Source organism: Saccostrea echinata, unplaced genomic scaffold, assembly GCF_033153115.1.
Source record: "Saccostrea echinata isolate AGI-Se365-2 ecotype Australia unplaced genomic scaffold, CSIRO_AGI_Sech_v1 ptg000075l, whole genome shotgun sequence".
NCBI classification, from domain to species: Eukaryota; Metazoa; Mollusca; class Bivalvia; order Ostreida; family Ostreidae; genus Saccostrea; species Saccostrea echinata.
This window is the reverse complement of record NW_026889824.1, coordinates 1324644-1337092: the sequence shown is the minus strand read 5'-3', so window position 1 is coordinate 1337092 and position 12449 is coordinate 1324644. Positions and strand designations below refer to the sequence as shown.

Below are 12449 nucleotides of genomic sequence, written 5' to 3'. Positions count from 1 at the left end.
CATTTTAAAATACCTTCTTAATATCAGTACAGTGTATGTACATGTATATTTTTAGAATGATCTTTTGATGCACATATAAATTGATGTAGGACACACGGTCATACTAGCGTACAAAATCATTTGACCTGATGTTCGTTAAATTTTTTTTGGTTCAAGATCGGGCAACAAATAATAATAATAATAATTATATATATATATATATATATATATATATATATATATATATATATATATATATATATATATATATATATATATATATATATATATACATACATACTAATTGTTATTGCCTTCAGGAATTAACGTCATTGTTATTAATGCTAGCAGAAAAAAATATTTGATTTAATGTTACTTGTAAACTTCATTACTTAATACTGCATAGTTATGAAGTTCCGTGTAGACGATGTGCTGTCATTGTGTTTTCCTGACTGATTTTTTTAAAGGAACATGTATATTCATCTTACATTGTAATTTGTTTTCATAAATTTCACACACCAGTGGTTTTTTTTCTTTCTTCAAGCGATTTCTTTCATTTGATTATCGGGGAATCTTCAGGGGAAAAAGTGATATGAAGTAATAACAACAATACGATCCGCTGTACTTAAAGAAATATGTTCAAAATTGAAGAGAAAAAATAATTCCAGTTATCTAGTATATTGTGATTTCTGAATCAGAACTTTTAATTCTTTTTCACCAAAGAAAACAGTCAAAACAAAATAAAACCAAAAATTAAAAAAAAAAAACCATAAAACAAACAAATGAAAATTTAAAAGAGTGTTCATTTCAACTCGTTAATAATGCCGCAAATTTCTAAATATGAACATGGATTGACTTTTTACATGAGTCAAATGGTGGGAGCAATAATTGCATATAAAAAAAACAGATCCTAAGTTTCCCGAGTAGATATAGAATTAATCCTGGTTCCAATAACATTTCCTAAACTAAATAAGCTTTGACGATGGCCTTGACATCTGACCTACATACTGGACAATGTTTCATGGCGGGAAAACATTGAGCACAGGTCACCATGTGTGTGCATGGCAGAAAGATCACACTAACCGTGTCGTCCATACAAACTTTACAGATAAGTGTTTCTCTCAGTTGTTTGTTCTCAGCTCGAAGTTTTTCAGTTTCCCTTTCCGAAATCAAAATAGAATCACCTGTCCTTTCACTTTCATTTTCACTATCAGAATCATACCCCGAGTCAGTACTACTTTTATCTTCGCTATCATGTTTGTTATCAGTTAATGGCGACATTGTCCTATCAGTTTGCATTGAATTGTTATCAGAATTCTTGGTAAGTGTAGTCCTATTGTTTCCGATAGATTTGTTATCATTCAGATTAGACGTTTCTGTCCTACTGTCACTCACAGAAATGCTTTTCTCCTGCTGTAAATCCTCAAGTGAGCCATATCCGTGGTCACTCTCTTGGTAATCTAGAATCAAATTTACAATGTCTGCTACAGAGAAACTCACTGAACCATTGCGAGAGTTCCAGTCCCGAATGGCTTTTTTGACCATTACCTCAGAATATCCCATCTGTAAGGCTGTAATGGCGGCTACACTTTGTAGAGAACAGTCGGGAGAGCTAGGGGCACTAACTACGCCCCTTTCTTTGTTATATTGATTGAAACTCCCTGTTTCATGCTTTGTTGCCCGATCCTGAAGCATAAATTTTAACAAACATCAGTTAATATGTACTTAAGTATATTATGTACTTAAGTATGACAAAGTGTCCTACATCTACGTGTACTTATATCTTCATCTGCACATCATTGCACATGTAAATGTGAATTTTGCTGTCTAAGAACTATAGTACTAGTCGTATATATATCATTTGCACAAACCTGTTGAGATTGTCGTTGTGCTACGATTTGTTGAACTTCTAAAACAAAACTTTTCCCTTTACATTGGATGAGAAAGACACATTCTGGGAACCAGTGGGCATGCTCGACCCAAGGGTCATCTTCTCTCTCCCAGTTCTCCAGACCATTTCCACAGAAAAAACAGCGGACGTTGTCACCATTGCCTGAAATTTTTTCGAACCTATATAAATTTTCCTCTGTATAAAACGTTTTAAAACACTTCAGTAAGAAAAGCAAACCGAGAATTTTCAAAAAGAAACATAAAATTATTTATCATGTTTATCAGCGATCATTCGTATTTAATACTTTTCTGTATTTTGTTAATTATACTTAAAATCAGTATATAAATGCAACATTAAGAAAAGGGGGGGGGGGTAAAGCAACATTCATGATAATTTTTTTAAATTTCTTACCTGTATAGAAAAAGCCGGCCTTCGCCATTGTGTCAGCAGGCTGGTAATGGTTCCACGAAGAAAATGTAGAGACTCGTGTTACTAGGACGGAATAGGAGGGGTACTTGGGCTTGGCGAAGGAGACCCCCAACTGCTCCAGTGCAGTCTTTTTGCTAGCATTTCCTTGCATTTTGAAGTAGAAATTCTCCAAATCGTAGCACAACTAAAGACTTTTTGGTTCGTGTTCTGTAGGAATGAGTTAGCGTCGTCAATAATACCTTCCTTTTATACTTTACATGTATGTAACACAGTGTCTAAAAATATCTCTTGGGAAAACATGAATTATTTTTAGAATGGTGTTCCTTTTTGATTTAAAAATGTAGGCCTAATTGAAACAAAGGGAAATTCCCAACAATTATCTTTAAAAAAAAAAAAGAGGAAAAAACCGCAAGTTAATAACCATGATAACATTTTAAACAATCATGATTAAGTTTATTTCCTTGGTGAAAAGTTGCGATTTTGGAGTGAGGTTTTCTATAAATAGTTATCAGGTAACATAATAGGCTATTTATATACTTCCATGTCAAGAACCTGTCTTATGATAGCATTTAAAACTTAACTAGACCATCTATTTAATAAATTTTATTGAGCTAATTATATTGATTTGGATTATTTGAGATATTTTGAGAAATGAAGTTAATGCTTGAGTTAACTACAACCGAACGCAACTTGGTGACTTCTCGAGTAGCGTGTCAGAGACAGAGACAGAGTGACCGTGTTGGATTCTCAGCTCTCCAGTCTCCTAACTAAAAAATGCTAGTTTTGTTTCCTTTATTTTCTGTGTTTGTGTGTTGGGAGGGGGTTCTGTCAATTGCATCTTGTACACTTAATGTTTTATTTAATATTAGGTTCAAGGACTTGTAGGCTTCATTCACTTGAAGACGCGAATTTTCTCTGTTTTGAAGTGGCAAGCATAGAACAGCTGTAGAATCATCGTTGGGTTTGTACTTTTACACTTAATCTCTGAGATTCTTCATATGCAGAGAATTTAAACTAAGGAATTTGTTATTCAGGTTGCAGATCACTATCAGTTGATTCAGATTGTTAAACTGTTAAACATAAAATGAATGGACCTCATGGGTACAGTGCGAAATTTTGATTTTTTAATTACGTTGGATGAGTGGAAAATTTGTGTTATCATTAAGTCTAGAGGATGGACCAGATATTAAGGATTTATATGAACAATAATATATGACTGATTGATTTTATTGAAAATGTTTCTAGTTTGGAAAACAAAATCCTAATATATCACATATAAAGTGTGAAAAGATGTATACATTCATTCAGATAAGAATTAAGATCATCTTTCAAAATAAATGGAAAAAAATTCCACGTCTTTTAAGTAAATAGGTGACATGGTTAAGTGATTGAATTTTTAAGAATGATGAAAACATTCAATTTATGACACACACCTTAATGGTATAATTTTCATTGTATTTCATATTCTTATTGCCAAAATAGCCCTAAGGTCTCTTCATGAACATTGATTGATTATATTAGCCATAGGACAAAAAGCTCTATACATGCAAGTTCATGAATTAATTTTGTGTTTAGTGGGTTATGTATGTACCTTGTGATACATGATATCAGTTCCAGTTCAAACAGAGCTTAATTATTTCTTGCAGAAATTGAGCATTGCCTTTGGACAAAATTTATCAAGATGGCAGTGTTGGGAGCACAGCTGGTATTTAGTCTCATCATCTTCAGTTTTCTGCAGAAGTTGTCTCCTTATTTGTCTTTTGGTCGCTGGTTGTTGGTGGGGAGACTAGTCAGATACCTCCACCCCAGTGAGGAGGAACTGAGGAAGGCTGCAGGTGCCCCCAGTTATCAGGGGAGGGGGAAAGGTAAGGAAGCAAGATATACCACATATAAGTAATTCTTATTTCGTAATTATCGTGAGTGCAGCAAGCGGCACAAAGCCCCGCTCGCGTAATGAGCTCTATAGACAACGTGTACGAACAAAGGAAATTTCGGTTGAAATCTGCACATTGTTCAAAGAAATTTTTATTAGACCACATGAAAAAATTCTAAATTTTCAATAATCCTTTGCAGTGCATAGCAACACGGTGGCTTAGGCATATCAACAACTTACTATGACAAATATTCAAACAAGAATTTAATGCACTTTAATGCACTTTCTATGCAACAAAAGTATGATCGTTTGCATCCACGTTAAAAATGACTTTGTATGTGACGTCATATTTTCGTCACTTCAAAAGCTCGGGTATTTCCGATTTTGTCAGAAAAATCCAAGAAGTTTGGAATATTGATCCTGAAGTACTTGGAGTTAGATAAAGATAAAAGATATTCCTTTTAATTTTTTTTTACAATATGGAGAAAACGCAGACTAAATTTTTAAGGAGTGTACTGAAGAATGTAAAGTTATAAGCGGAGTGAAAAATGAGAGGTGAAGGGAATTGTGCGGTAAATAGATATTTTTACAAAAATTAAATTAGTTAACTGCTAAATGCGCTCGCCCTAACGGTTTTACGTCGGACATATTACATGATAAATGATTGATTGTTTGTTGTTTTACTTCCCTTTTGAGAATATGCATGTTAATTGCTTGCTATATCAAAATCTATATATTGGCCTTTTATCATGTTTAAATTGATGTTTAGCTCACATAAGTAAGGCTAAGCTTTTCTGATCTAAATTTCTATTCCCTATTGTCAAATTTTCATTAATTTCTTCTCCAGAACCACCATGGTCACTGGCCCAATATCAACCAGATTTTTATTACAACCATGGATGAATGAAATTTTGTTGGAATTAAGGGCCATGTCCATTCAGAAAAAAGATAATTCAAAATTAGATGTGACAAAATTAGGATAGGCTGACATTAGGTAATCTTGCTTAAGTGAAGACAAAACTTAAATGATTGACTTTTTATACCATGGTAGAATCAAGTTTGTTCAAATCAACAGTATGTGATTGGGTCATGGTGAGGGGGCTCAATTTTTAAGTTGGGAAAATTCTTAAATATTAAAAAAAAACTTTTTTGAGAACAACAGGCATCCCAACTAGGGTGTAATGATATGCCAATATATTGGTACCGATATACCACAATACAGAAGAAAATTGTACTGCATTGACGTACACAAATCATACACCTCTGTATTTCCCCACACACACACAAACTTTTTATTGTATGACACATACACATATATGAGAGATTTTTGGACTTCCACTTTCAAAAACGATACTACTTGCCTGACATACATTGTAAGTTTTTAAAGAATAAAAATTTTGTCTTCATTAACAATTCTTGTATAATTAATAGAGTTAATGATGTTTTTTATAACAGGAAAAAGAGGAGACAAGAAGAACCACAAAGAGACATCTGACAACAACTTTACAATTCCCCGTAATACTGATATAGCCCTAGACACAGCTCCAGTGGAGGCTGTAGATTTGTTACAGCTAAGGTTCTACCCAGACTATCAATGGCTGGTAGACTTTTCTCTCTCAGCTGGAATGGTGTACTTCCTTACAGAAATCTACTACACCATCGGCCCTCGGTCAGAGTTCAATATCAGCATGCTTTGGTGCCTGCTTGTGATGGGATTTGCACTGAGAATTCTGCTTGCCCAAACAGCCATGTATTTCAAGATGGAGAATGGAGGGGAGAGAATTCTGTGTGTGACCTTTGGCTTCTTCTTTCTTGTGGCAGCCATGGGTGTTCTTGTTGTGGATGAATCCATACTGGAATTTGGTTTGGCTGATGGTTATGAGAACTTTTCCACTGGTGCTAAAAACTTCCTCAAACACCAGGATGTGGATTATGAAGGTCCAGTTAGCTTTTTGACTTTTAAGATCATTCTGGCATTTGTTTGTGCAATTGTAGGAGCCTTGTTAACCTTTCCTGGGCTTCGTTATGGAAAACTTCACATTGATGCATTGAAATATTCCAAAGAAAACAGAATTAAACAGCTTTTATTGCATTTAAACTTTATCTTACCTTTAGTGATTATCTTACTGTGGATTAAACCATTAGGACGAACATTCTTATGTGGAAAACACTGGAGGGCCACATACAAACATTTACAGGAATCCCAGTTTGACATTCTTCGTTTGCTTTTGATAGGAATCATGTTTGTTTTAAGACTCTGTTTGATGCCAACTCATCTACAAGCTCACCTCAATACAGCTTATGAAAAGGTGGAGAACTTGAAGAAGGAAAGTGGAAGAATTAGTGGGACTGAAGTTCAAAAAATGATTGCGAGGATTTTCTATTACCTTTGTGTGGTAACCCTGCAGTATCTGACTCCTGTTGTTCTTCTTCTGTTCCTGATGTTCCTACAGAAGACACTGGGTGAATACAACTGGTCCTCTCTACTGGGACAAGATCTAGAAGAGTATTTTACTTCCTTCAGTAGAAACTCAACTCAAATCTCAAACTCAACAATCTCAGGGGCTCTAAACTCAACAACTCTTGAGTCAATTAGTGAGACAGCAGCACAGTTTTCACTGACTTTAGTGAACTTGCGGCAGGTGTTCTCCGCTCAGTGGTATCGCGGTCTGCTGTCCTTTGTTACGTGGTGGGTATGTGCCTCCTGGTTTACTACGTCAGCCTTCGGAATGTACTACCACTCCAATGTGGGATCCAGGTGAACACACCTAATATCTGAGAGTATTGTTTATGCCAAATGTTGAAAAAAAGAATTAAGGTCAGGATCTAGTAAATGAGTTCAGTCTGTCTTTTGGTGCTAGATCCATTATGATGTCATAATTGATTTAATCTTATTTTTCCGTATTTTACGACTATAACAGAATTAAGTAGAAAATGACACATTTTCATGGAATTCAATTTGAAATCATTTCAAAAGGAACCCTGATATGGTCATACCTATTTTCAATTTAATATCATTTTAAAGAAGATGTCAAGAAGATATGAAAAACCGTTTACTGAGAGACTGTAGGCAATATTGATACATTTTGTTTGTCTGAGATGGAGAAAACTCCCATTTTTATACTTGATTTTCTTCATTTTTCATTGAAAAGGGCAGTTTAAAATATGTTAATTTTTACGTTGAGTTTATCTAAAAATTATAGCCTGATACATCTCAATTTATTTAGCCATAATTGTAATAGATTATTAAAGGAACTTGTTTCTCAAATTTGAGAAATCTTTTGGCACTCTTCATTTACTAGATCTTGACCTTAACATGTTAATTGTTGTGAGATCATTTATATAATTTGAAATTACAATAGACATACTATATAACTATAGTTATGAAAATCAGTGATACAGCTAACTCAAGGAAGTTACAAAGTTCATATAAATTTTGCTGCATCTAGGACAGATTCTGGTATAAAGAGTAAACATTTCAGGTTTGTTTATTCCATGGATCATTATTTAAGAAGGCCCAATGAAATTCTGATCAATACTGGACATTTACTTCTTTTTTTCCTTAAACATGATCCATTTCTGTGCACTTTGTAAGGTTGTGTTAACTTGGCATTTTCAATTAGGCCAAAAAGAATAATAGTCATGTTTCCTGCTACCCGACCAACCCTATTTTTTTGCACCCGACCCTAAAATTTTTTGGTAAGTTTTGGAAAAAAAATCAGGAATTTCATGTTCCAAAACTGGAAAAAATATATATATATATTCAAGTGGTATTTGATGAAATTCTATGTTTTAAATATGGACTTTCATAAAATACCACTTGAGTTGTGCATCAAAGGACATGAAATTTAATTTTAAAGATAATATTGACTTATGACATGTTTAATTTGGTATTGTATTAGTTCATATCCAAAAAATACCATTGGAAAAAAATAAAATAAAAAAATAATTTTTCTACCTATCTACCCAATTTTATTTTCAGGCAGGTAGCAGGAAACAAGACTATTATTTTTTTGGGCCTTACATGTGCAGTTTACTTGATTAGAAGATGTGCATGTACTATTTACATGTAACAAAAGTTTACTTGGAAATGGCATTTGTGTTCAATTTTATTTTAGGTTTTAATGAATAATTATAGTATTACATACCAAACATGCCAAAAGTTGGTTTCATCATATTGATTACAGGAAACATGGTAATTAAATGACCTTCATGTATACAAGTTTTAATATTATTGTAAATATTGAAGTATTTGAAATATTTAAGACCATGATAGTAATAGTAGTTGATGCATTTGAGTTTTGATTCATTTTAGGATATGTCATGAAAGAACCTACATTTGATCTAATTGGTATATAATCTTGTTCCTTGTAACATGAACTGCATGCTTGTATGTTATCAAAATGTAAATGGCATTGTATATACATTGTATGTATGTTGTTTGGTACATGTAACAAGTAAGAATTGATCTCAGGCTAGTTGAACTCAAATGTAAATGTTATCTGATGCCAGAGCACAGGGTGTTCAATTTTTCTGTGTAAATGGAGTAGACTGAACAGTTATACACATGTTGTCTAAAATTCAGCAAAAAATGTCAGAGAGAGAGAGAAAGAAAGTATTCTGTAAAAAAAGGCTGAAATTTCATAGCTATATGTTCAGCCTCTTATCTAGTACAGCAATGTAGGACTATTGCAATATGTAAGATAAACACTACTGTAATGATCAATTCAAGCTGAGAGGTTATATTGCTGTGTTCTTTTTTAAAGTTGACAAAATGCTTCGGATCATCAGATAATTTTAGTCATTTAAACCCTCTATGCATTTTCCTATTTGTATTTTACCTGTCAGCCAAAGATACCTACAAATACAGTGTATTGAAATGATGAGGTCTAGTTGATATGCAAAATGGACTGTTTGGTGCTATATGAAATCATTAAATGTCTTTTATAAACAGAAATGCATTAATCATGTTAATTACTACAATTTATTCTTAGATATTGTGTTTCAGATGCACAATTGTTCTCTGAGAGATGGTTTATGAATGTACAGTTTGCATTTATTTAAGGTAAATGATAGGCAGCATGCATATTCAGCGATTCATTTTGGGGTATACATGTACATGTATATGAATGTTAAAACTCATGTTCTGAACCTAGTCTGTATTACTCTTTTAGCATTCATGAGTAAGATTTTGTGGAGATTTTGGTGGCATAATTTAGGGATAAGATAAGTATATTTGAATTACTATTAGGTTTTCATTTAGTATACCTGAATACAATATACATGTATGTGCTGCTAGCCAAATATTTGCATTAATTACCTTCACATGACTGGAATGTTTCAAAATAAATTATACAATTACCTTTGGAACTTTTCAATAAATGGTTAAAAAAGAAGCTCATTCCTTAACAGGAATTACTTTTAATTTCTTTTAAACTTTCAAAGGTAATCCAAAGGTAATTCAAAGGTAGTCCACTGAATTACAGTAACTTTGGAATTTAACAGCAATTAATAACAAGCTGATTATGGCCATTTTTGCAAGTAATTGATTAGGTGTTTGGGACTTCCAAATCACTTCAGCATATCCATGGTATTTGAGATATCAGTGTTTATATATATATATATATATATATATATATATATATATATATATATATATATATATATATATATATATATATATGTATATATATATATATACATATATATACATATATATTATTGACCTGACCTGAGCTAGAAGCTCAAGCAAGCTTTGCTGATTACCTGTTACTAGCATCTGTCCGTCTTTCTGTAAACTTTTAACATTTTCGACTTCTTCTCACGAACACTTGGCCAATTTAAACCAAAGTTGGCACAAAGCATCCTTTGGTGAAGGGGGTTCTAAATTGTCTAAATGAATGACCAATCCCATTTTCAAGGGGAGATAATCAAGAAAAGGCAAAAATAGGATGGGATCATTAAAAAATATACTTCTACGTATCAGTTTTTTATTTTGTTGAAGTGTTTTCTTGATTACTTAAAAATGGAAATTGCGATTGGGGGGGGGGGGGGGGGGGGTTACGCCTACTACAGGTTTTGTCCAATTGCGATTAAACGAGACTCAAAAAGAGACTAAACCAAGGATCATTATAATATTTTATTTATTGCTGTTGCCAAAGTTTCAAGTCCAAGTGCTACCTTTCTCTACTTTTGTTAAGTATAAACCAGTAGAGCTACAGTCTCCTCAAAGCCTTCAGGTTTTTATTTTTGGTAGCTATGGTAACACTGAAAAATAGAACGATGTTCTATGATCAAGTTTTACGGAAATCAGACCAAAACTTTGAAGGTGTAAAATTTTGAAAGAATTTGGTTGGTTATTATATTTTTATCAACCACTGCAACATTGTTCATCGAAAAAATATATATCAATGGTGTAGTACATCTGTGTTCCAAACTGTATTGAAATTAGAACATTTCTGTAGGAGGAATAGTGTTTTGAAAGAATAATTGATAGCCATGACAACACCGTTCGTCAAATGAAATTTTATGAGTGTAACTTTTTGCACAGTTTTTAATGAAATCGGATTTAAACTGTAGGAAGTATAGCGATTTGGAAAAATTTCACAGACATATGTATTATTAAAATCATAGCAATATCGTTCTCAAAAATCAAAATCCGATACACGGAATAATGCGTCTTAGAGTAGTCGTATTTAAATTGATCTAAAACTAAAAGAAGTAGTGTTTTCAAAAGAATTGCACAATTTTATTTCCTTTGTAACCATGACACCTTTCGTCAAAATCGATAGAATTATCAATAGAATGAATACTAGTAATCAATAGAATTATGTATCTTAGTGTAGTTTCCTTGTGTACATGTACGTAGTTTTACTGAAATCGAACCAAAAGTGTAAGCAACAGGCACGTATAGTATCGTTGTTTTGAACATATTTTATTGAATGAATCAAAAGATTTGGAAAGAAGTTCGTACAACTTACTGGATCCTCTCCTTAAAATTAGGGATGTCAAACGGTCAATTTTTGATAATCGATTACTCGGACGTTTTTCCGATCGAGTACACGGGTACTCGGTAAAAATGTAAATACAAGTTTGTTAATTTTTAACTGTTAATTTGTTGAACCCCAAAGCTGTTTTTATCACGTTTTATGAATATATAATGTATTAACATGGATTCCAACGGAAATGATTTTTGGTATTAAATTCATTTATTAAATAAACATAAATTACGCAATTAATTAATACATCAAAAATTACAAATGCATTACAGTTCTTGTTCAGGATCTATTTCATCAAGAGGAGGACAATCTGTTACGCAGGTATGTGATGACTAGACTAGCGAAAGAGAAGGAACGGACGTTGTTTCGATCGCTAGTCTAATATTTTTTCATATGTTGGTTGTTTTCCCCGTATACACTAAACTTACTGTGGAAACTGTCTTTAAACAAATTTTTTTTTGGAATGTTTACTTATTTTGAAGTGGGTAGCGGCATTTCTATGTATGTCCGATTTCGCTACCGTATATTAACTAAATAATTTAAAAATGATGTGAAGATAATAGACCATATTAAACGATGTTCACTGAAAAACAGTCATTGAAGCCATCCAAAAATTAAGGACCACAATAGGTGAAAACGGCTGGCCCTTTACTTTGAAAGTAAGGGGCCAGTTAGAAAAAAACAATTTGACATTTGATAAATTACCTGAAAAAAACTTTGATAAATCAAAAAAAAAAAAAGGGAAAAATTATCCAAACTCCAAATCCAATTTTTTGGGAGGGGGAATGGCGTTGGGGGGGGGGGGGTAGGTTCCAACTTCTTTCACAATTATCCATAAAACATGGAGACAACGAACAGCACTCAAGCCCAAAAGTCCATTCAAACAATACAAATCAGGAGCAGAACAAACACGGACCTCTAAAACATCAGAGGTGGGATCAAGTGCCATGGAGGAGTGAGCATCCCCTGCCGACCGGTAACACCCGCCATGTGCTCCTTGTCATGATTGGGGGAAATCCGTAGACATTTCAGTGTGTAAATAATGGTTTAATAATTAGTATGAAAACGTCAGTCAATCCTCCATATACATATATATTAGGGATGGCAGTTTGTTACCGGTTAACCGATTACTCGGTCGGAACGATAGTAATCGGTTAGAATATCTCTAATCGGTTAGTTGGGAAAAAATAAGATATATGTAAATTTTAACGCAATATTCTTAAAATCCATTTTTATATAAGAAACCTCTGCAAAAACGTTGATAATTTATCGATTTCAC

The 12449-nt window shown here is 33.2% G+C and overlaps 2 protein-coding genes across 2 annotated transcripts; one reads left to right on the top strand and one right to left on the bottom strand.

Annotated features, from left to right (window-relative positions):
- Window positions 1-647: 647 nt before the first annotated feature.
- LOC133176486 (baculoviral IAP repeat-containing protein 3-like) lies at window positions 648-2526 on the bottom strand. The gene is made up of 3 exons (XM_061311604.1): window positions 2282-2526; window positions 1851-2032; window positions 648-1665 (listed from the first exon to the last, which is right to left on the bottom strand). Exons 1-3 carry the CDS (start codon window positions 2448-2450, stop codon window positions 940-942), a joined length of 1077 nt encoding a protein of 358 aa, XP_061167588.1. The 5' UTR covers window positions 2451-2526; the 3' UTR covers window positions 648-939.
- Window positions 2527-3169: 643 nt separating this feature from the next.
- On the top strand, window positions 3170-9535 carry LOC133176383 (transmembrane protein 161B-like). Its single transcript, XM_061311504.1, has 3 exons — window positions 3170-3260; window positions 3946-4164; window positions 5628-9535. The coding sequence occupies exons 2-3, from the start codon at window positions 3981-3983 to the stop codon at window positions 6932-6934; spliced, it is 1491 nt and encodes a 496-aa protein (XP_061167488.1). The 5' UTR covers window positions 3170-3260; window positions 3946-3980; the 3' UTR covers window positions 6935-9535.
- The last annotated feature ends 2914 nt before the right edge of the window (window positions 9536-12449 follow it).

Excerpts from the sequence above, each read along its gene's own strand:
- LOC133176486 (XM_061311604.1), bottom strand. The coding sequence starts at position 2,450 with ATGCAAGGAAATGCTAGCAAAAAGACTGCACTGGAGCAGTTGGGGGTC. Across the intron at positions 2,033-2,281 it reads GGCCGGCTTTTTCTATACAG|GCAATGGTGACAACGTCCGC; the intron begins GTAAGAAATTTA and ends AAAAAATTTCAG. Across the intron at positions 1,666-1,850 it reads CACAACGACAATCTCAACAG|GATCGGGCAACAAAGCATGA; the intron begins GTTTGTGCAAAT and ends TTTATGCTTCAG.
- LOC133176383 (XM_061311504.1), top strand. The coding sequence starts at position 3,981 with ATGGCAGTGTTGGGAGCACAGCTGGTATTTAGTCTCATCATCTTCAGT. Across the intron at positions 4,165-5,627 it reads TTATCAGGGGAGGGGGAAAG|GAAAAAGAGGAGACAAGAAG; the intron begins GTAAGGAAGCAA and ends TTTTTATAACAG.